Source organism: Alosa sapidissima, chromosome 11 (genome assembly GCF_018492685.1).
Source record: "Alosa sapidissima isolate fAloSap1 chromosome 11, fAloSap1.pri, whole genome shotgun sequence".
Lineage (NCBI taxonomy): Eukaryota > Metazoa > Chordata > Actinopteri > Clupeiformes > Clupeidae > Alosa > Alosa sapidissima.
In genome coordinates this window covers 11,309,734-11,335,394 of record NC_055967.1, presented here as the reverse complement: position 1 = coordinate 11,335,394, position 25,661 = coordinate 11,309,734, and the positions used below count along the sequence as shown (strand labels likewise).

The window sequence follows — 25,661 nt, the reverse complement described above, 5'->3', positions numbered from 1 at the left end:
AAACTGCACGAAATTGGAAGGGTAGGATCATTATGACACCCTCTGAATGCACGCCAAGTTTCGTGAAATTCCGTTCATGGGGGGCCATACAATAAATTAATTTATGTTAGTGTACACCAACTGGCCTGTAGGTGGCCAGACACAGTTTTCTGTAAATATCTTGAGAACCGTAGGCCCTAGGAGGACCACCTTTTTTTTGGAAATGTTGGTCTTAAGGGGCCATGTCAACCCATCCCATTACCACTCAATTAATGTATAGCGCCACCTTGTTAAATATTAAAAAGCAAAAAATTAGGTATCACAATATCCCTGGCTGACATGGTCAAAACTGCACAAAATTGAAAGTGTAGGATCATTATGACACCCTCTGATGCCAAGTTTCGTGGACTTTCGTTCATGGGGGGCCATACAATAAATTAATTTATGTGTACATTTAGTGACTGTACACCAACAGAGTTTTCTATGAATATCTTGAGAACCGTAGGGCCTAGGATGACCAATTGTTTACGTATGTTTGCCTCCAGGGGTCATGTTAACCCATTCAATATGCACACATGTGCATAAACAGATATTCACACACACACATACATTCATAGTAATCATACGTATGACACATACACACACAGCAGACATATGCACACATGCATGCACATGCACACACATAGGCACACCCACAAGCACATGCATGCACGCACACACACACACACACATAAACACGTACACGCACACATGCACACAATTCAAGAATTTCTCAGAATTATGAACAGGCAAGATGGGAGTGGGGGTTGTATAAAATGTATTTTACATGTAAAATCTATGAACTAATCATGTTTTGGTACTTGTTGTCTAGCAGATACCAGTGAGAATTGAGTATGTTCCTGGAGTATGTTCCTATGTTTCCTATGGAAGAGTAGGTTCCTGCTGGAAGTGGTGTTGGTGGCTGGCCAGAAGGTGGCACTTTTCCCTGTGGCCAAAAGCCAACAAACAAATATCAATCCCAATGTCCTATTGCAGTGACAGGGACACTCTACTGCAGGAGATGTTTTTCTTTGCATGAATGTTAAATTGAGGTCCTGACTCACCATGGTTGTTAAAGATCCTATGGCACTTATCGCAAAGAGTAGGTGGTTCCCTGATTTGCTTTATTTATGTACACATACAGTGGGCATCGCTTTCAAATGACCACTTCATTCGCGCATTACGCGGCGTGAAGCTGCGAGAAGCTTTAGTACCACTTTCAGCCACTGTGCGTCGCTCTGCCACTGTACATCGCTCTGCCTGCCGTCCCTTACATAATTGTTGCCGAGAGTAATCCCAGCCTACGAATTCAATAACAAAATAAATCATGCATAATTAAACATTACCTCGATTTAGGCTACTTGGGTATGGCTTAAGGCTTGACTACACGAAAATCGAAATCGAAATTTGCCGTCTACATTATTGTCAGTGTTGGGGTTAACGCAACTACGCAAATCAAAACAGTGGTGTGATAATTGAGCCAGTAGAGAAATAACTGTTCAGAATTAATCTGTAGCCTTGGGTAGGCTTCTGCAGAAAACAATGTTATTGCCGATTTAATACTATCTGGCGACGTTTTTAACAGGCTACGCAATAGAGGCTTAGACAACTATGACCCACGTTTTGGTTTCGTAAATTAATTTGCCCTACTTCTTGACTGCAATGTAGTCAATTGACTGCTTGACATGTCATATTCATTTTTCTGTAAACAATTACATCTGCTTTATGCCGCAGAATTACATTCATATTTGGCTGACTGCAGACGCGCCACTTCCCTCCCCATATTCCAATATTAAGATAGTATAAAGTGCTTTTTGTATAGGCTACTATCATAAAAAAAAATAGTTAAAACGAATAGCTATTTGCAATTTGACAAAACACTGGTCCTCATTTTGCGAATGCGAGGACGATATGAGCCTGTTGCATTTAGTTAGATGTCCGAGTCACACATAATGTTTGAAAACCACTGGCTCTTAATCACAATAATTTAACACACGACAGTTGGATAACCTACTTCATCATGTCCCCATGCCTACATTTTTGTGAGTAGCATAGAGATCGTTAAAAACAATAAAGTATGTCTCTCCATTTGGGACATTGAAAACTTTTTTTAATTTTTAATAGACTACCGTCGAAGATGCTGACTTGAAAAAGCCTCGGGATAACACGTTATCTCCACTATCATCAGTCATGCCCCTTGATCAAAGTGGGGAATGAAATAAAAGTTTGATAACCACTGGCTTAACAAGTTACCTGCAGTCCAGAACACAGAATCTATTGCAATATTCTGATGATCGGCGATGATATCGGCAAATGTTTGTTTTCCAAGGTAAGAATTTCACTTCACCATGCACCTTCGACAATACCTGGCCTACCTGGTATCATTACAAACATTATTCTGTGTCCTAAAACTGGCATATTTTATGGCATTGTGTCATGTAAGTTCGTTGCAAAATCTAGAGAAATGTGTGAGGTGGTCAGCGGGGGACATCCCTTACGATGATGAGTGACAGGTCTCAGAATGCGTGCGCTACACAAGGACGGAAGATGATGAATAACTGGGGCCGTAGGCTATTCACAAAGGCTTTTATCTTACTACTAGGAGTAGGCTACTCCTAAATCGCACTTAAAGATTTTAGATTGGAGTTTTCTCTTAAAAGTTATTCACAAAGCCTTTCAGACAACTCCTAAACTAGGAGTGAGTCTTCGTGGCTATGGATGACGTCATTACTCATGCACGAGCTTGACTGAAGTGACCACCTTGATTGGCTGACGATTGTAACGCGGGAATTCCAAACACCTCTCTTCCGATGACTGACAGGTGACAGGTCGGAGAATGCGTGCGCTACACAAGTAGTGTGAAGGACGGAAGATGATTAATAACTGAATAAAAAGGCCTAGCCTAAATGAATAAAGAGTAAGGCAAAACAAATAGCTTAGTAGCCTAATGAAACATAGGCCTATGGATTGATGCAGTAGCCTACCTTTGCAACATTTATTAAATTAATCTGTCACCATATCCCTAGGCTACGTTTGCAAAGAGGAGAACATTTTAATTAGATTCACAATGAAACGTTACATTTCATTTCCATGTTAACAATGAGTAGTTTGTGTTGTTGTTGGTGGCGTTATTGCATCCCTTTTATGAATGCAAAATTGTTCCCTTGCAATTGGAAGCTCCTGTTGCACATAGGCTATTTCAAAACATCGCAACGTAAAATGCCACAAAAAAGCTGTTTATGAATAGGTCTTAGTGAGTTAGGAGTCCTCTCGACTTAAGCTGTCCCAGACTTAGGTGCTACTTTTAGGTCTAAAATGCTTCGTGAATTACTTTTTGTGAAAAAATTAGGAGTCCTAAAGTTAGGAGTGACACGCCCATTATTTTTAGGAGTTCCTCCTAAATTCGCCAGTTAGGAGCTACTTTTAGCCTTAAAATTCTTTGTGAATATGGCCCCTGAATAAAAAGGCCTAGCCTAAATGAATCAAGGCAAAACAAATAGCCTAGTAGCCCAATGAAACATACGGATTGATGTAGTATCTTGTAACATTATTAAATTATTCTGTTACTATGCCTAAGTACGGAGCCCTAGAGGGGTCATCGCAAAATGTTTTGCATGTTGAGAGAATGTGCGCTCGTTTTACTACATTGTGCGCTCGTTTTACTAAATTGTGCTCTTGTTTAACTAAATTGTGCCCTCGTTTAACTATATTGTGCACTCAAATCGTACGCTCGTTTTACTAAATTGTGCGCTCGGTTTACTAAATTGTGTGCACAATTTACTATATTGTGCTCTCGTTTTACTATAGTGTGAGCTCATTTTACTAAATTGAGCTCTCATTTTAAGCATAGTAAAACGAGGGCACAATTTATTAAACGAGTGCACTATTTACTAAAACGAGCGCACGATTTACTAAAACGAGGGCACGATTTATTAAAACGAGAGCACAATTTGTGAACATGGTTATAGAACATTGTGTGCACGATATACTTAAACGTGGCCACAATTTGTAAAACGTGCACTCAATATTGTCTTGACACATGTAAACATGAGCACGTTATAGTATATTCGAGATCTCGATCTACTAAAACGCACCCACGAATAATTAAAACGTGGGCTCGAAGAAATTAAATTGTGTGCACAAAAACATAGTGTGGTGTCAAGGGGTATCCCCGGGAATGACGTCGGGAGGTGTGTCGCTTGTAGTGACGTAGAGGGAATCTCATTGATTGCAGTGCACCTGGTTATAGCCCCGTTAGGTAGGCTGTAGGTGGGAGAGCAGATGATTGTGTGTGTTTGTACAGGCCCCTTGCCAACATCGTCCAGCTGAATGTTTGGCGAAGTTTTCAGTGTTTGTTGAGGTCCAAGTGTATGCAGAGCTGTGGTGTTTATCGCGAACGGTGTGAGCTGGGCTACATAGCCTGAGAAGCTGAGCATCGTGAACGACACTGTTTATGTCTCCCGTTTCATAGTCCGTATCAAAGCTTACCTCGTTGTGTGCATCATTGGTGTGCGCGTGGGTTATATGGTGAGGCCCATCGGGCGCTAGAGGGAACCTTATTGTATTGGGTGGGTATTAGGCGATACTACTAATACGCAGTAGCCTATTTGTACCAACAGTAGGTGTACGTGTTGTAATTGTTTGGGAGCTTGTCGCTGTGATGTGCTTCGATTGACTTCTAGACCTCACAGTTAAGTCAACAATCCAGGAGATAGTGGAAACCGGTCATTAGGCTACAACAGAGCCCGCGAGTAGCCTTTGTAGTAGAATTTCCCCATTATGGGTCTCCATAGGTGGCGGTTGACACCACAGTGCCCCTGCTACAAAGAGTAGAAGTCCGCTATAAAACATTACCACCTAAAGTCTTTAATTAGCTGCTTACGGTTATCATCACATTACCAATATGAACTGTTACAGACAGCTGTAGGCCTAGTCCATGTCAAGGTAACACGAAGTTGCCACCACAGCACAGCGAGCGGTGAGAAAATGTCGGGAATTACTAAATGTGAGCACGAAATACATATTTCGAGGGCTCAATTAAAGGAAAACGTGCTCACGTTTTATTAATTCGAGGGCTTAATTAAAGGAAAACGTGCTCACAAATTATCACGACCAGAAAAAATATCACTTAAAGTGAGCTCTCCCGGGCTCCGTACCTACGTTTGCAAAAGAGAACATTTTAATTTGATTCACAATAATGTTACATTTAATTTACATGTTGACAATGACTAGCCTAGTTTTGGTTGTTGTTGGCGGCGTTATTGCATGTTAGTTATGCCTACAATGCAAAATTGCTTCCTCGCGATTGGAAGCTCCTGTAGCTGCATAGATTTCAAAACCGCAGGTTTGTGAATAGGTCTGTGAGTAAGGAGTCCTCTTGACTTCTTTTAAGCTGTCAGAGGTGGGAAGGTGTGATTTTTTGGGGGAAGGGCCGGATTAACTGGGCACAATTGTCTGATGGCCCCCCTTCCCCCCAGCCAACGTGAATCGGGTGGTTAGTTAATAGGCCTATCGTGAAGATTTTTCCTGCCATCTAAGGCACGAGCGCATCTGTGAGGCCAAGCCTCACCAAGTAGCTCGTTTGTTTACAACTAACATTCCATTTAATTAAACTGCTTTATAGGCTATGCCGAAATAGTTTTCAACATTTTGAATATTAGTGTCGGGTGAATTGAAATGTTCTCAAAGTAGCCTTATGGCTGAAAGCTGCTTGGGACACCCCCCCCCCCTTCCTGCACTCATTGTTTCAAAAGGAGTAATTTTGGCTTTGTCAGAACTGAAGAGCTGTGGACGGCACGGCACGGTATGCCCAATGAAAATAAATTAACGCAACGCAACACAACACAACACAGACCCCGCTTCTCTCGCGTCAGTCACTGACATGAACGAAACACAGAACCCGCTTCTCTCACGGCAGTCACTGACAGTAACCTAGAATAAATGCATGGGGAAAAACACTTCCCCATGACAAAGACATCGTAAAACACTGAAAGTTAATATTTTGTCACTAGCAACATTCATCTGTCCTTTGTCAAATGTATTATGTTCCAAGTACCCTATGCGTAATTCTGCTTCATAAAGTTGAACAAATACATTTGCTTATTTCACAGAAAAATATAAATAGCCAGTCTACAGTGCAGAGTTGGTAAGTTATGGTAGGCCAACTTGCAGTGAACATACAAAGAGGGGAAATTATTTCTCTTGCAGCTGAGTAGCCTCAGGTGCGCACGTAGACATAAGGCCGAACATGCAAGCGCCAATGAATCGTGCTCTCACGGCAATCGCGCCGTTAAACTTAAATAGGTTAACATCACTCTAAGTTCGCCTTCAAGCAAGGGAAACGATGATTTGAAGACATCTGTTTCGTTGGAAGGGCAATGGGTAGCAACAGGGCAACACAGAGACAGGCCCGATGGCAGGGCTGTTATGAGAGTATTAAAATATAGGATATTCTACGGGAAAACATTAAAACGGCAAGACAGCGGGGAAAGTTAAAATACGTGATAAACACGGAAAAAGTTGGCATGCATTGTTTCGGTCCCCGTGCACAGGGATTATTTGTCATACTATTAATCACATATGATTATTTGTGAAATTGTGCAAACAGGCGCAACACATTTGAAAAGGAAGGACTGGTAGCATGCAAGCTCACGGGAAAGATTGATTTAAGAATGTTATCACAAAGTGTGTGGTTGTGGCGCGGGCGGAAGACAATTGGCAGGGGAGGGTCATGTATTTTTTTAACAATTCTGTCGGAGGGTCATTGAACAATTTCTAGCAGGCAAGAGAGGGTCATGCAACTTCCAACTGAAGCACTCAAAATTCCTCCGGTGGCCCCTTCAATAAATAACGATCAGTCCCTAGATTGCTGCTGGGCTATATGTCTTGGTTCTGTTAACAACTTATTGTCAAACGCATAGCCTATCTCGTGGTTGCATCCATTACAAACAAACATGCAATGTGAACGTCTGGGATTGGGGAGAGCACTAAATGCTCTTCTGAATAAGCACGAAGTCAAACCTTTAAATGAAAAACACTCTTTAATAATCCAAAAAAATAAACCGCTAATGAAGTAAACTTGTGACCATCAAAAATCGTTTATCGCTCGTAACTCCGTGATACCAGGACGTAACAGGAAGGCATTTGGCTGAGCAACGGAGGTTAATATGCTCCATGTTTTGTCCAAATGATGACTGTCTATCATCGTTGCACTCGGAGAAAACGAATGTTTCATTCGTCCCCGTTTCAATCGTCCCGGTTGTACCTACTCAAAACGCAGATAGAACCTTATTATTCTAAGGTAGCGAAATAGCGTTCAGCATGATTCATGCCCAATTAATTCCCCCTGTTAAAGTGTTCGCCTTTGTAGTTTGGTTTCGTGATAGCCTATGATAAACGGCTTATGGCCAAATATGTGAAAACGTTAAAATACAGTAGGCGATAAACCCGGAAAAAGTTGACAGTGATTTTTTCATAATCACTTTGGAGGGTCATAGAAAAATGTATTGCTGGCGAGGGAGGGTCACGTCTTTTTGGACTAATGCTCCCCAAACTCCTCCGGTAGCCCCTTAAATAAATAACGAACAGTCCCTAATGAAGTAAACTTGTGACCATCAAAAATCGTTTATCGCCTGTAGGCCTAACTCCGTGATAACAGGACGTAAAAGGAAGGCATTTGGCTGAGCAACGGAGGTTAATACTCTATATTTTGTCCAAATGATGTCTGTCTATCATCGTTGCACTCGGAGAAAACCAGAATGTTTCATTTGTCCTGCGTCTCTACGGCTGCAAACGGGATTCACTCGCAGTTAACCAAATATTTCTTTATTAGGGCAGGGCAGGCATATTTCTGGCTATTACATTATTTCTAAACCAGTCTGCTAAAGTCTGTAGTGAAGTCTGTGTAGGGTTTTCCAGGCTCCATTTCTTTTTACGAGACACCCTGCTCACTTGAGCCATCTACCGGTTGTTTGGGTTGTTGCAGCGTCTCACTGGAAAAATACAAATTAAAGTCGCGTGATACCGCGTGATCCCATGCGCGGACCGCGAGTGAAGCTGGCCAATTCGAAGCACTGCCCACTGTACATTAAGACACACACACATGCGCACACACATAAAAACACACACACACACACACACAAAGACGTAAACACACACACACTATACATGCACACACACATACATGCACACACACGACAAGCACAAACACGCACACAAACACATACACACACACATGCACCCATACAAACACACCTGCATACACAAACACAAGCGCGCGCACACACACACACACACACACACACACACACACAGACACACACACAAAAAACATATACACAAAAACAACCACGCACTCTGCACACACTTAATTACAAACACACAAAAAAGGAACAAAGTAGGAAATGAACACAATTTGACAAGCGTGACTTATTTTTGTGGAAAAAATGTGCTGGACTGGGCGGCGGTCATATTTTGTACCGCTCTGCAGTACATCTAGTTGTTAATGGGCGCAGCCATCTTGGAAATTCAAACTCGTAGTACTCTGGGCTAGACCGAGTTGACGAGTCGTGTTTGGACTTCAGAGGTCGTTCCGTTCCCTGGGCGTTTCCTTTGCAAGTTTGAACCGAAAACAGCTTGGAAAGCGACTTGAAAAGACATATAGAATGGGGCATATTTTGCATACTCCCAACATGGCTGCCACCCACTTTACGACGTCAGGTGGCGACACCTAATTATAAGGCTCTTCACAATGCTAGAATGCTCCATTGACTTGAATGGGTTTTTCCAACGTTCTACAATAAAATAAGTAAGGGATAACCATAGACATAATAGATTATGTATCTATTATGTCTATGGGGATAACGGCCGCCGAGGTGTCTTGTTATACGGAATTAATGGACGAGGGCGAGGGGCAAAGAACTCCCTGACGCGCAGCGGAGAACTCTGCTCGAGTCCATTCATTCCGTATAACAGGATACCTCGAAGGCCGTTATCCTGCTTATCACCCGGTTGCCACTATAGGCAATAGTCATGCCTTTATAGCACGCAAAGGAAACAAGCGGCTCCATTTAAAAATAAGCCGACTTGTTCAGTTTTTTGTACTACTTTCTTTGGCCCTATAACAGCGATAGGTGATGTTTACAGTTGATTCCATTGTTGCAAAGCCTGCTTCCAGCCTCAACCGTTGTCCTACTATGGTTGTTATAGTTACCATTCATAAGCATTGATATGGAACGGTGATTAAACTTTTTTTTTTTTTACCAGATCTACTTCATAGGTGTCCCGTTATTCAGAATTAAAAGCCAATCAGAAAAGAGTATTTCTTCTCTCCAGGTGATACATTCATGTAATTACCGCTGCAAACATATAATTACCGCTGTCATTGGCAACAGGTTTTTTGCTTCTGATTTACATCTTTCAAATCACTCTGCAAGTAGTCCGGTGACTTCATGCAATGGAACTTCATTCAAAAGTGAAAGTAGTTGTGTTCTAAAGAATGTTTGATTCAAGTTCAGTGTGTGTTTCAACTATTTGTTTCTCCATTAGATGTAGCCTACATTTAATCACTAGCATGGGAATATAGGCGGGTCAATATATGAAAAAAAAACACCTAACCTCAAAAAAATTGATACAAAAGGTTTTTCAACTGATTATGATACCTTTAGATGTACTTAATAACATATTGAAAATCTAGTAAAATCTGACCCCAGTAAAGGGGTCATTTTCAAGATGCCGTCCAAGATGGCCACCAGAAGCTAATTTGGGATATCTGAAGCATTATTCAGCCTAGGAAAGTGTTTTTCGTGTTTAATCAGATTTAGAGGTCACTGATTTATATATGTCACACTAAAGTATCAGTTCATCATTTTCAAAGACTTATCATTTTCAAGATGTCGTCCAAGATGGCCACCAGAAGCTAATTTTGGCTATAGGCCTATCTGACGCATTATTCAGCCTAGGAAAGTGTTTTTCCTGTTTATTCAGATTTAGAGGTCACTGATTCATATATGTCAGACTAAAGTATCAGTTCATCATTTTCAAAGACTTGTCATTTTCAAGATGGCACCAAAGATGGCCACCAGAAGCTAATTTTGGCTATATCTGAAGCAGATATATCTGTGTTTAATCAGATTTAGAGGTCACTGAATCATATATGTCACACAATCCTTCATTAAATCATGTCACCCTAAAAAGATGGTTGTGGCATAACAAGAGGTCATGAATTAATTATAATCTATTGAATTGTAATTAGTCCCTCCTTTTCCACAACTTTCCAACCATGCTGCCAATTCAGTCTACTTAAAGCATATAGAACGATAGACATCATTTCATTCTCCTTTTTTTTCACGACTTTCTGTCAGTTCAGTCACATACATACGACAGACTATTAGGGCCACACATGAAGAAAACAAATATTTTTGCCATTATGAGAAGCCAAACCCAACATGTCGTTTAAAGTCGACATGTCAACATTAAACACAACATTTTGAGAATAAAGTTGAAATATCATGTCAACTTTAATCTCTAGGAACCTTGGTGTCAGCAAAATACAGCATTCCAGAAGAGGAGATTTTGTCCTTCAGTCATGTGCCAATGCCTTCAATACTCCCAATCAGACAACAGAGGTGATTGGTGAATTAAGATGCCAAGTGATGGCTGTACATTTTGGTGGGAAGTCCACAGACTCTCTTACAACATTACGGCACAACACCCTGAGTAGGAAGGTTGCGTCATTATTTGTGACTCCAGAACGTCTCCCTCCAACTGAATCTGCTAGTAAGCTTCACAGCTTTTGAAAGTTACGGATTACTCATCACTGCTGCCTGTGGAACAAAATGTACAATGTGACAATCTGCACAACTTCCTTTCAGAGGACTGGAGGATGATGGATGATGATGAATAATGATATAGTAATTATTTCTGATTTACTAATAAATATAGTTTAATATTAAGTTTAATTAGCTCCCCCCTTATGATAGATGCCAACATGTATTTGATGCACACAAATATATGCATGCCTATGCATGGGTTATGGTTCTAAAGTCATAGAACAGCCAGAACTATATATATTCTAAAAGCGTATACCCTGTACATGAAATATAACATCAATCAACTTATGTTCCCATCTTCTACCACACTTTGCATAATACATACTCTATTCTGTATAGGCAGATCTGGTGTGCAGCTGATACATTTTGGTATGTACAGTCCAGGGGAAACAAATTAAACATCCTAAACAATATATTTTCTGAAAGCATATAACCTGTACATGAGATAAAACACCAGTTAAGACATGTCCCTTTTTCCTCCATGCCATGAACAATACATTGCCCTCGATTCTGTATAGGCAAATCTACTGTAAAGTGGATACATGTTGGCCTATATTGTCCAGGGAAAACAGATTAAACATCCTAAACTATATATTTTCTGAAACCATTTAACCTGCAGATGAGATATAACACCAGTTAAGACATGTCCCATCTTCCTCCATGCCATGAACAATACATTGCCCTCTATTCTGTATTGGGGAATCTAGTGTAAAGCAGATACATTTCGGCATGTACAGTCCAGGGAAAACAAATCAAACACCCTAAACTACATATTTTCTGAAAGCATATAACCTGCAGATGAGATATAACACCAGTTAAGACATGTCCCATCTTCCTCCATGCCATGAACAATGCATTGCCCTCTATTCTGTATAGGCGAATCTAGTGTAAAGGGGATACATTTTAGCCTATATTGTCCAGGAAAAACAGATTAAACACCCAAAACTATATATTTTCTAAAAGCATATAAACTCTAGATGAGATATAACACCAGTTAAGACATGTCTTATCTTCCTCCATGCCATGGAGATGGTTCATAATCCTGTATTCCATTTGCTCTGTATTAAAACGCATTGATTTTAATATGGCTGAAAAAGGTAGAGCATTGAAACATTTTCAACATTACCATTTAAAATCATATTCTTGCTTAATATGACCACAATTTGACATCAACTTCACCCCTGTAGGCTGAATAGTAATTGAGATATAGCCATTTTAACCTCTTGACAGCCATTTTGGTGGCCATTTTGAAAATGACCCCTTTCCTAAGGTCAGATTTCACTAGTATTTAGTATGTTATTTAGCATGTCCAACAGTACCAGAATCCATGAAAAAACATTTTGTATCAATTTTTTTGACGTTGAACCCTATATTGACCCGCCTAATAACTGAGGCATCATCTGCGTCGGGCTCGGACATAAAAATGAAAATGCCTGAACAGCACTCTATTATGGACTATTGGCACATGGGCACAGCTTCCTTCACCGTTTCTAATGACTTACGCCATCGCTGTAGCTTTGTTTGGTTGTAGGCTACTTCAATTGGCAGGTCTTTTGGTCCACTTCGCTGCATTGCTCCTGAATATGACTTCTATGCCAGTCCCATCATAGCCTGTCCACTGACCTATCTCCTTAAACTCAAGAAGATGGCCATTGAAACATAGCCACCATCTATGGGTGGTTTGCTTGACCTGACCTGGCAGGGCATTGCAAATCTTCTCCTGTCCTCTACCTCTACACAGAGCTCCCAATTAGTATGACAGTGCCTCATATTGGATGGGGACACCTTGGCAAGGTCAATCAATACATGATAGTTTGACATGGCAGATAATGAAAATTAGGTCTACCTTTATTATGAACATTTTATACATAAGGTTATACATCCAATGTCTCATAGGCCATGCCTACTCTCACTCATGTGTAAAATATTAAGATATAAAGTGGCTTATTAAGCAGTATAAGTAGTCATAATGCTTGGTAGAATATTAATATTAATAATAATAATAATAATAATACAGTAGCTATTTTATAGTATTACTAATAAATGTAAAGAAACTAACATGTTACGTCATTTCGATTAGCATTTTTTGCTATCATGCTAACTTGTGGTGAGTGTGGTCGCTAACATGCTAATTTGTTACATAATAAATATTAAATTAAATAATAAATAATTATTCTTAGGTGGGGGGGCATTAAAATGATTTGAGGTTATGTTAAGGTAAAAAAAAGAAGTGAAGAAAATGAAGAAGAGAAGATGTAAGCTGTCATCCATTCATTGATCTAATTTATGAATATGTTTATTACACAGTTATTAAAATGTCATAAAAGAGCCAGATTTGTTCTAATAGCCCCAGAAAATCAGGCAACTATGCCCTAATAATCAATGTTGCAAAACAATTTCTGAGTGAAGCGTAATGACAGAGAATGTCTAATAAGGGCTCTTGTAATGACCAGGCACAAGGCAATCAGGAAATGAGGAATCAACCTAATAGCAGGTTAACATTAGCCTGACATTGTCATACTCAAATTCTAGTCAGAATATGAGCCTGATACTGCTCCATTGGGACATAATTATGGGGCGTTTCAACCGATACAGGGGGGGGAATGCCTCTGCACTCAATTGGATAGACCTAACCAATCAGAGCAACAAAATAGCTTACTGTGAGGTGTAGGAAGAAAACACACGAACCATCCTTCTTCTCCTATATCCCCTCCGTTTTTAAAAATAATTGTTGAACAGTGATATGCTACAAACATGTTAAACAGCTGGGAAAGGCTGTCACAAATCCCTCGAACAGGTGGTCAATCAGAGATTTCAAACGAACGAGGGAACATGTCGCAATGCAACAGCGCTGTTTTCCCTTGATGAAAGTGAAACCACCAGTTTTCCCCACATTTTTTTGTTTTCAGTGATACAAACTCATTAAATAATATGAATTTTCCATATGGGGTCTTAAAAGCCATGTATCCTTCTAGCCACAGCGTTTTTGTTTCAAACATAAGCCTAATCTAAGCGTGCTCAGATGACGTGATAGACCAGGCGCTGTTTCTCACCTGTCCATCATCGTAAAGCCTGATTTGATTGGTCCGCGATTTAGGGCGAGCATACTTGCCCCACAATGGAGCAATGCCAGACCGAACTTCCCATGGGGCGGGACTAAGATCGGAATGCCACCCAGGCTAGGTTAACATATGAATGCTCATATTAACACTGCAGCCACTGCAACCCAGGATTGATACATTTCCATTCTAATTAGAGTTCTTTTTGTGTTGGTTCAGTGAACGGTGTCTTTGAGCAAATACATTTCTGCAGCATCATTTCAATATGAAATGGGCACAACATTTATAGATTCTATAATTTCCCAACTTACCTGAGATTTATACATTGATTTTGCAAAAATTCTTCAGTTATTTTTTATTTGTTGTTTTTTTTAACTTGCATGAAACACTGACCTGTGGTTTAGGCCTATACATAATGCGGCTAATACAGGAAATTACTGTAACATATTATTTTTTTACTTCCTATCTATTCCTATCTATAATCCATTATAGATCATAGAGATAAAACGATGATTGTAATTGAGAGAAAACAGAAAGATAATAGCCTGCCGATTATATGATATGATTTCATATCATATACACCTGTCATCCTCTGGTTACAACCTCATACATACAGTGTCTGTCAGCGTGTCGACAAAAAGAGCACTCAAACACATATTATGTTGTGCTTCAATATGTTCAATGGAATTGAATCTATGGTTTGTACCTCCCTCTAGTGGAAAAATAGGCTTTCTTCTGTTGAATGTAATGCCCCTGCTACTGTAGGCCTACTTGCCATAGTGTTGTCAAATAGCGCCTCCAGGTGGAAAGAAATTGAAATGAAAATTGAGACAAAACATATTTGTCACATTTACTTTTATTGTAAAGGTGATTTATTCCAAAATAGTAACATACTGTTGAAAGGAGAGAGACTGAGAGAAAGAACATGGTGAGAGAGAAAGACAGGCAGAAAGTGAGATGAGGGAGAGATAGAAAGAGATGTAAAGAAAAGTAAAGAAATAAAACATCTACACGACTTTGGCAAGAGCATTGAGGGACATATAAAAATTGTACACAGAAAGTAACAAAATCCCTAGTGTGACGCATGAACCCCTAAACTTAGTTAACAACCGTTGAGCCTCTATACTCGCATGGAATAAAAAGTAACAACAGATTTTGACCTAGAAAAGGATATGGAGGTTCATAAAATACCTGGAATGGTTACTCACCTGTGCTTTCTGTTCAGGAGCATACATTTGAACCAGACACAGTCCATAGTATTTTCTATATATCTGATCTTAAGGTTAATTCATTGATATTTCATTACAATAAGCTCACACTATAGTCAGCCAAAGACTCATACTGTATATGTGGCTGAACTACCTTTATAACAATGAAGGGGAGAAAAAATCAATCGTTCTCAACATGACTGCTTGGATTCAAATCAATCATGTATTGATCCTGGGGGAGCCAACTTGATAACACTCAAAACAGGCGTTTTTGGATTTTTTACACACACACACACACACACACAGACACACACACGCACACACACTGTACATGCACACACACTGCACATGCACACACACGCACACACACACACACACACACACACACACACACAAACACACACGCACACACACACACACACAAACATACAAACACACACACACACACACACACACACACACACACACACACGCACACCCTGTGACAGAGAAAAACACTGGAGGTAAACTCAATTGAACTGCAAATCCTGTCTGCCCTTGACAACGAGTAGCTATTGGCATTTGCTCCTGTCCTCAAGCTTTTGACTTTAAAAAATGGACACCTCGGACCTACCATGCGAGTTGTGTCTAGCAGTGAGGTCCCAACGAAAAAAGAGCCCCACTTTGACTTCCATGTAATAGTGACACAAGCTATAGAAATTGTCAGGGACTGAACCAAAAACAGGTGAATCTTTGTTTTGAAATGCTATTTTGAAAAAAACAAAAAACAGACACCTGTCAAGGTCACCTGCCCGTTGTGTTGACATTGCTTGTCAGTGAGAGCGTTGGTTATATAGTAATATGTATATATGTGATATCTTTATCTGATGAGAAAGGCATCTAATTTACTGAGACTAATAATTGGTGCCAGTCTAGTCAGCTTACATCTCAGTGATCCTCTAACAATAAACAAAACAAATAAACAAAACAAAATAAAATTCTAACAAAGACCTCTGTGGAAAGGAGTGTAACCCCCCTCCTCCTGTGAGCTCCTGGTGTCTTAAATCACTGCAGTCCACCTAGGTTTACCACTTTACAAATCAAACCTGCTCTCGAGCAGCCCTATGATACTCTTCAGCTGTCATTATTTCAAAACCAAAAACAAACAAACAAAGTAGCACCCCCTATGTAATAACCAACCACAGTGCCCTCGCGTTTAGCTGTAGCATGACTGCACGTTGCAGGCGCGGATCTCCTTGCGGTCCCTGCAGGCGTTGGTCTGGGCGGCCTTGGCCTTCTTCCTGGAGCTCATGAAGCGCTCCTGGATGCCCCCTCCACACGACTTGCTGCACTCTGTCCAGCTGGACCAGGAGCGCATCTTGCAACCTGCTGCAACGGAGACAGAGCGGAGGAGATGAGGGGGTGGGAAGCGGCCACTGAAGGAAGGAAAAGAGCTAACATGCTCTCTGTCTGAAGAAGGCTGTTAGTTATGACACATAGGTGCAAAAGCTCATCTATTAAAGACTTTTTTAAGCTTTACAAAAAAGACTGCCTTGACATTTTCTGAGTTAAGGCTTATTGACTATATTGTATAAAAAGTTCAACCGAGGTGGAGAGCTGTTGGGAAATTGGCATTTGAGGAAGGAACACAGCTGACTCCTTCAGTTGATGTCACTTCAAGGTCAAGGTCCTGTGGATTTCCTTGTGTGGCTCTGTTTCCAGGGGGATGCTACCTGTTGAGCCACGGCTAACATCCTGTGTTTCCTTCCAGAAAGTTCAGAAGTTCTAATTGCCAGAGTTCTGGACATTTTATTGAAGATAAACTAAGTGGACTGTTTTTATGATATTGACTGTGCTATGTTGATAGTTGTGTTGTATCCCATGTATGTGGGGATGGGAGGTGGAAATGAGTGGAAGGGCTAAAGGGTGACTTGGTATATAAAGGCAAGTGTATTGTATTGGAGACCATGTCTTTCATATATGATGTTAAGCACCAAATACAATAACAATGACTACCAAAAAAAAAAACAAGTTCAGAAGTTCTCTTTCTATATGTGTGGATCCAGATGGCAAGCGCAGAACATTAATAGATGGCTATGATTCTAGAATGCAGACCTAATGGTCATCAGTTTCACTAATGAATAAAGTCCTTTTACAGTAGGCAAGTCTCTCCACTCAGAGGCCATATTGCAATGCATTTCGGGCACTTATCGCATGTATTTCGGTCAGAACTGTGCGTATGCAAGGCTTCACAACACCAAACTTGCTCCAGCTGCGATATCACGACACATGATTGACACGTTGGATTCACACATACCACATGATTGGCAGGATGTATTCACATGTCAACTTTTGGCGGCAGAAGGGATGGAATATGTGAACCATGTTTGTGTTACGAACTAACCCCATACATTTCTATGGGAGATTCTTTGAGTGCTATGTCTCCTCATTAAAAAGTCTCTATAAAGAAATTCCGAGCTTGTCTGTAACACATGATGGTCTGCACACAGTGGGCCATGACAGGCTCATCTGGAGGAGTTAGCCCTATGGCGGCTTCCCTGAGACACAGTGGGCCATGACAGGCTCATCTGGAGGAGTTAGCCCTATGGCGGCTTCCCTGAGACACCACAGATGTGCGGGGCTGCGGCTCAGGGGGCCAGCCGGCTGTCTTCTGGTGGGGCGAACGAACGGCTGAGTGACCACGGCGACGGCGAGAGACTGCTGAAACAGGCCGTGAGGTTTGATTTATCTGCGAGCTCCATCCTAGAGGAGGGAATGCAGGGATAGAGGGATGGAAAAAGGGACGGAAAGAGATATGAGAGAGAGAGAGAGAGAGAGAGAGAGAGAGAGAGAGAGAGAGAGAGAGAGAGAGAGAGAGAGAGATAGATAGATAGATAGATAGAGAGAGAGAGAGAGAGAGAGGGAGAGAGAGAGAGAGAGAGAGAGAGAGGTATGGTCGGAACAACAGAGCTAATGAATGTCTTCTCAGCCCCGGAAGGCCGCCCAGTGCTGACCACTAAGCACATTTTTGAGGTGCTGAACTGAGCACACATGGGTGGGTGGGCGAGGGGGTGGAGGAGGAACCAGCCTTGGCTGCAGTTCCAGCCACGTTGGGGGAGCTGCTACCCCTGAGACGCCCGTCAAGGAGCCCTCTCCTGACCCTGGAACAGTCTGCGCATTCATCACTGTCTCCCTCTCATTAACTCGGGGTTACGGACGGGGCGTTCTCACCGAAACAAGGAGGATCGGGGTGCGTAGTCCCAGCACATTGTATCTCTCCCTCTCTCTCCCTCTCTCCCTTACCTGAGAGGTCTGAGATGGGACAACCATCTGCAAGAGAGCACTGCATCACTTCATCACGCTGACAGGGCACTTTGATGTATGACAGGGCACTCTCTCTTTCTCTCTCTCTCTCTCTCTAGATCTCTAGGTCTTTCTCTCTCCATTTTTCTCTATCTGCCTTATTCTTTCTAAAGCTGTTGCTTCCAAAGCACTTCTTATGCATTGTAGTGCAGGTAGCTTTTTTAAGTTATTACACCAATAATTTCAGAAGAATTAATTGATCAATTAATTAATAAAACAATTAATGATCAACTCACAATTTGTTATGTGTCTGTCGTACATTCACATATCCTGTTGGCCTTGAACTACTGTATCAAAGATCACCATAGCCCTGGCTTCAGAGAGTTGGAACTTTGAGCCAGACAGCCTTTCCTTGCAAGCTGTGGAACGTGAAGCCAGCTGATGAGTGTGACTGGGCACTCCAGCGCTGCTCTGGCCAGACACCTCATGTGTAATTCATTCTGACGGATCGACCGAAAGGACAATAGTGATTAGGGGCAGTTGAGGAGGGCATTAGCCTGCTCTGCCACTCTTTTGAAGTCAGCACTGGCTTGGCGTGTGTGTGTGTCTGTGTGTGTGTGTGTCTGTGTGTGTGTGTGTGTGTGTGTGTGTGTGTGTGTGTGTGTGTCTGTCTGTGTGTGTGTGTGTGTGTCTGTGTGTGTGTGTATGCGTGCTTACTGCCAGACTGACCTCCTCCTCCTGCTGGCTCCTCCTGGGGAGGGCGTCGGCCGGCCTTGCCCCTCCTCCTCTCCTCAGGCCGGACGTCGGCCCGCTGCTGCTGCGGCGGCCTCTTGGTGGGCTTCTTGCACTTGCGGATCTTGCACTTCTTGCGCTGGACCGTCTCCGGGCAGGGCGTGCCGCCAAACTGCGGCTCCAGCTTGATCATGCGTGAGCGGATGGTGTGGCCCTTGCCGCACGACTTGTTGCACTCAGACCATTCGGACCACTCAGACAGCATGCAGTCGGTCGCTAGAGGTTAGGAGGAGTAAAAAGACAGAGAGAGAGGGAGAGAGAGAGAGAGAGAGAGAGGGAGAGAGAATCTCTTAGTTGTACTATATTTTGGGTTTTTTCACATGAAGGCATTGATTTTGCACCCTTTGGAAAGCAGAAACAGCCCCAGGGAGTTTGCTGAGCAAGTTTGATTTGTGCAATGTAAAGGTGAATGTACCTCTCTCTGTGTGAATGTGTGTGTGTTTGTATGTGTGTGTGTGTGTGTGTGTGTGTGTGTGTGTGTGTGTGTGTGTGTGTGCGTGCGTGCGTATGTGCATGTGTGTGTGTTTGCGTTCTGATGTCCATCGGTTACTCACGGCACTCGGGCAGCATGCACTTCTCCACCTGCTCCAGCTCGTCGGGGCACTCTCCGGGCTCCACGGGTGATTTGAACATGCGCTGGCGCGTGCGCATGCCCATGCCACACGTGGTGCTGCAGCCGCTCCAGTCCGACCAGGGCGACAGCATGCAGCGGAAGGAGTCTGCGCACACACACACACACACACACACACCAAGATCACTGCACACTTCACGGATGAAAACAGTGTGATTCTGTCTACAGATTTGACCATACCCTTTCATTTAGCATGTAAAAAAGTCAGCATGTGACATACAACAACACTAGTTGGTACACAACAATCCAGACTATATGGTTGTATTGAACAATCAACTCAGGCAAATGCAATCAACTCACAGGCCTGTGGAGTGCATATGAAAATCAATATTGCATATCTAATTAGAGACTGTGCTCCAACCACTCATTTGACACACTGTACATTCTAATGAGCTTGATCTCCATCATAACGAAGTCGCTCATAAAGCCAGTAATGATGGAGATTAGTGGTGCTGGTGCAGGTAATGAGGACGGGAGGATTTATTGATCAGACAGTTTTATAGAAGGTCAGAAACCACAGAAGGCAGGTACACACACGAGAGAGAGTGCTCCTGTCCAGTCCTGTTTAGATATGTGTGAGTATTCTCAAATATCCATGTAGCATTTAGGACATCATACATTTCTTTGTCTGTCATATTTCAGAACCAGGGACTGACAACAGAATGATTTTCATTTCGGTTCGTTCTGAGCAAAAACATAATGTTTTCGTTCCTGTTCCAGTGTTCCAAGGCCTCTCCTCTAAATGTTAACCGGTTAGAATCTTATAGATCAGTGTTTCTCAAACTTTTTCAGACCAAGGACCACTTAACCAGTAAAAAAAACCTCATGGACCACCTAGCTAATAATAGACACAATAGGCCTACTCACTGAACCACCTTGCTAATTGTCTTTGCACCTTGCTTATTGTTTTAGAGGATTCATATGATTTAAATTGGCATAGCTTACATAGGCAGTGTTGCAGAACTGTTTGGAAGTTGGTTCAATATTGCAAACAACTCATCTATATTGTTTTTTACCACGTCTGCTCGCGGACCACTTGGGATACAGTAGCTTGCGGACCACCAGTGGTCCCCGGACCACACTTTGAGAAACACTGTTATAGAAGAATGGTTAATAACGTTCCTTTAAAAATGACATTGCCTTTACAAATTGATTCATGGCCGGTGTCACAATATTGCCCAACAACAGCCTTAAAGTTTAATTCAAAGCACGTTAGATATCAAGGCTAACTGTTAAAAACACTGCGCCTGAATTTAGTTGTGGGGCGAGATTTGAAAGTACAGTAGGCTATATAATATTAGATCTTCAAAAATGTTTGATAGCCTAACTTCAGGCACAAAAAATGTCATTGCTTTAAGCCCTGTAATAGCCTAACTTATGTGAGGTGCTATCAACTGCAGGCCTATAGATATTTTCCTAGTGTCTCTGGAAACCTATGTTATTTCACACAATGTTTCAGTAATTTGGTTACATACTTGCTTTTGCTTACACTGATTCATAAAACCTGACTAAATTCATCCTTTAAGGGGTCTGGGGAACACTGTGGACAGGTGACTTTCCAAGCCTATGGACTTTGAATAAAATTCAAAGAAAGGTTAATCGGAACGATAGGTACCGTTATTAACCGGTTATCTAAAATTACTCTGGAACTAGTGAAATTGGTCTCATTCCTGTTTTTGATTAATTTCCATCCAAACATTGTGTTTGTTTCCAGTTTTCGTTCTTTGAACCGATTCTATTTCCTGTTCAGAACCGCAACTTCTGAAATATGACACACTGAAAGAGTCATGCTCATTCCAACAGCTTTATGGATATTTAATCTAGGCCCTAAGTGAATCATTAGTATAGAGCAGGGATTCCCAAACTGTGGTAAGTGTACCAGCGGTGGTACGCGAGCTTCCACTAGGGTGTACGCGAGATGAAAAGGGCAATGTTGGAAAGGTGTTAAAAATTTATTTTTAAAAACCTTAAGCCTACAGTATGTTGTCTTTGCTCTTTGTGTTTCATAATGTTGTTCTCCACCCTGTTTTTTTAGTGTGAAAGCTCATAGACCAGTAGGGCGGCTAATTAAACATGATGACTAGAATGCATCAATAGAACGTTTTACGTTTTTATGTGTCGGATGGTGGAGGTACGCGAGCCAAGTAAGGATGTAGGTGGTGGAAAACGGGAAAAAAGTTTGGGAACTGCTAGTTCTAATTTAACCTTAAGGTTGATGGATTAGGGATGTTTGGTGTGTGTGTCTGTGTGTGTGTGTGTGTGTATGTTTGTACTCACGGCACTCTGGCATCATGCACTTGTCCACCTCCTCCAGCTGGACGTGGCACAGCGAGCCATCCGAGGGGGGCATCTTGACCATTCGCTGGCGCCGCTTCATGCCCATCCCGCAGGTGGCGCTGCAGGGCTCCCACTCGTTCCACTCCGTCACCACACAGCTGCTGGGCGCTGGGGTCAGAGAGAGGAAGAGGCCTCTTTAGCCTCAGACACAGATCTACACGCTCCCTCAGTGCAGCACTCAGTGCTACATCTTGAGCAGTTCAGTTGACAAAAGTTTACGGCACAGATAGTTACTGCTGGATATGGAAATATATGTGTTGTGCAGTGAAAATATGGATATCCTCCATATGGATTCCTTCAAAACACACAGACACACAGACACACAAACACACCTACACCATTTATATACAACTACCCTCTCTCATACACACACATACACAAACAAACACACACACACACACACACACACACACACACACACACACACACACACACGCAAACACTCACAGCAGTCGTCGTTGACTGTGCACTTCTGAATTTCCTCGGTGGGCAGCATGCAGAACGAGCCGTCCTCGGGGAACTGCTTGATATAGCGCTCGCGGGAGCGCATGCCCATCCCGCACGTCACGCTGCACGGGGACCAACTGATCCACTCCGACATCATGCACGTGGACGACTCTGGGGGGTACACACACACACACACACACACACACACACACAAACACACACAAACACACACAAACACACATACACACCATTAAACTTTCCTCCCCGCTGAGATTTCTGAGATTTATGTGGGTGAGTAGCTATGCATCAAAGATCAAGTGCTTCTCCGGGGACTGAGGACATTTCAAATAAAGTGGGTATTGAGAGGCGCACCTGTGACTATATTTATCACTGCATCTCAGGGGAGGACTGATCCATTATCGCCCTTCCTCACTCTCTCTCTCTCTCACACACACACACACACACACACACACACACACACACAGACACAGAGGAAGAGGAAAAAGCTCTTGAAGAACCAAGTCAATTTTCCACCAGTCCTCGTCCCCTTCACCCTTTCTCTAGCACAACCTCAAGTTAAAAAAGACAGATGAGGGAGGTCGTGGAATTGCACCGCCTCGGTCTCATCTTAAGAGTGCGACTTCACAATTATCTCCCGTCTGGCCTTGCGAATGAATTTGCAGTCTGACAGGATGGATGAACTTTCGTGGAACTTTCGACGGATCTTTCCGCAGCCTTGCTCCAACATGGATGGCAGATTGTGAGTGTGGGTGGGGATGTCAGTGCGTGTGTGGGTTTGTGTTTGTGTGTGTGTGTGTGGGGGGGGGGGGGGGGGGGGGGCAGTGGCTGCAGCAACAGTGTGGCCTAATAAAGCAGAACTAAGTGAATCATTAATAAGAGCAGTAAATAATTGTGGCCCTCATAGGGCCACCCTGGGACCCCCCCTCCCCCCATACACCAACGGCGATGATCAATCAATGCACAGTGTTAATGGACCATTAAATAAAAACAAAGGAGGCAGGCTGCGGGAACAAAACGCTCGGCAAAGTGCGAGGACCTGTTAATCGATAGTGTGCGGTGGAGAGAAACAATAGCCTTGGATGACTCCAAAACCTCACCAATCAAACACTGACACAGCCGACTACCGGAGGCTGCGCGTGTGCGTGCGTGCGTGCGTGCGTGCGTGCGTGCGTGCGTGCGTGCGTGCGTGCGTGCGTGCGTGCGTGTGTGTGTGTGTGTGTGTGTGTGTAAGAGGAAAAAAAAGAGGGTGAAGGGAAATGAGGGATGGAGGGAGAGGGAGAAAGAGGGTTTCTAATTGATTACCTATCCACCATGAGCCAAGGCCTCTACCTCTACCAAACAAGTCTGATAAAGAAAACATGGAGGGGTAAAGGAATTTTGCCTTCCAGCGCTGGGCCAAACTAAACAAAGTCTGAAGCTTAGTTCTTGAAACATTAGCTGTCGTAAAAAAAAAAAAAACAGACCATACCTTTTCACCCACAGCCTGACAAAAGGGGAAAATAGACAGAAGAAATGAAAAAGTCTGCTTGCTTGCTTTTACTGTGCTGAGGGCTTCAGTGGCTTAAGGGGAGCAGACAGCAGACAGAGCGGCAGTAAGATGTGGCTCATCTGGGCAGGGGGAGTGGGGTGTTGGGGGGGGGGGGGGTGCTCTTGTAAGGGGACGCCTCAGTGAGTAAAGCCATCCAGTAGCTTAAGCCTTTTGCACCATAAAGTGCAAATGATCTATCGATTGCCTTTAATCATAACAGATGTGCCGTGCCAGCTTCAGCCTAAAGACTCCTCAATGGTGGGGAAGTAATAGATCCGCATGGATTAAGGCGTGTTTATGTTCAATGCTGTCTCCTTTGATGCTTGTAAAGCAAAAAAAAATGCTAACAAATAGCTTCTTTTAACACCTGTGCCCGCTGTTTGATTTGAGGACTGATCGATTGCACAGGCCGAGTCAAGCTGTTTGACATCTGTTGGAAGTCTTGCCCCAGCTTCCCAAAGTCTCTGAGCTGGAGGCGCTGTTGGCGATGTGGACATCGGGACAAATTATTGTTCAAATCAAGAATAAGAATGAGAATGTGCAGCTGTTTGCAGCTGTGTGTGTGTGTGTGTGTGTGTGTGTGTGTGTGTGTTAGAGAGTGAGTGAGATAGAGAGAGAGAGAGCAGGAAAGAGGGACAGAGAAAGGAGGAAGAGGGGGAAGAGGAGTTTTCCACATGTGCTTTTACAGTTGTATGTACAGTATGTTATAAAACAAATATCAGACCCTGAGGACCTGTAAGACATTTCAGGGGAAAAAATGATGTCCATATGGCGGTCTGCATATTTTTTATTTCCATGAGCGTTTAACCGTAATCATCAACATTAAAACAAACAAAAAAAAAGGCTTGACATATTTCACTGCATGTGTAATGAATCTAGATTATATGATTTTTTAATTTCACTTTCTGAACTTTTCCATGATATTAAGAGCTTTTTTAAGGTTGCACCTGTAGGCTACAATTTATTTTAGATTAACCTACTACATTTTATATCATACATAAATATACAAGAACATTATTTACTAAAGTGTTCAACTAGGCTAGATCGTTAAGTAGCAATTTTTTGCACAACCTTCTCCCCTCCCCTGCATATGTATATGTGCTGTATGTATGGAGGGCTGTATGAGCTTGCGTTACCATATGTACTGTATGTATGGATGATGGTATGAGCAGTGTGGAGGTGTTCCTTCTCACCCTCGTTGCTGCAGCCGGGCCCCATGCAGGGCTGGAAGTCTTGGGTGTGGGGGCAGGGCACGCTCAGGTCTAGCTGGGCCTTCAGCATGCGCTGCCTCATGCGCCGGCCCTTATCACAGCTGGACGAGCTGCAGGCTGACCACGGGGACCAGTTGGAGTAGATGCACGTCTCCGGGGTGTCGTCTCCTGGACAGCCGGGGGTAGAGAACACATCACACCCAGGCAAGCACGCATACACACATTTGCATGTGTGCTTGCACATCCACGCACACACAGAAAGGCACACACATACACAAACACACATACTGTACACACA

At 42.7% G+C, this 25,661-nt stretch overlaps 1 protein-coding gene across 3 annotated transcripts in view; it reads right to left on the bottom strand.

The window, feature by feature from the left end:
• Window positions 1–14,744: 14,744 nt before the first annotated feature.
• spon1b (spondin 1b) overlaps window positions 14,745–25,661 on the bottom strand; it is a 71,240-nt gene continuing 60,323 nt past the window's right edge. Inside the window, exons 11-16 of one of the 3 annotated variants that reach the window (XM_042110723.1) lie at window positions 25,346–25,531; window positions 22,604–22,774; window positions 22,097–22,264; window positions 19,743–19,907; window positions 19,114–19,404; window positions 14,745–16,482 (exon numbers count right to left, since the gene is read on the bottom strand). In XM_042110723.1, coding sequence (XP_041966657.1) covers window positions 16,310–16,482; window positions 19,114–19,404; window positions 19,743–19,907; window positions 22,097–22,264; window positions 22,604–22,774; window positions 25,346–25,531 — 1,154 coding nt within the window. In that variant the 3' untranslated portion in view covers window positions 14,745–16,309. The remainder of the gene's footprint in view (window positions 16,483–19,113; window positions 19,405–19,742; window positions 19,908–22,096; window positions 22,265–22,603; window positions 22,775–25,345; window positions 25,532–25,661) is intronic. The other 2 variants (XM_042110725.1, XM_042110724.1) reach the window with 2 other exon arrangements.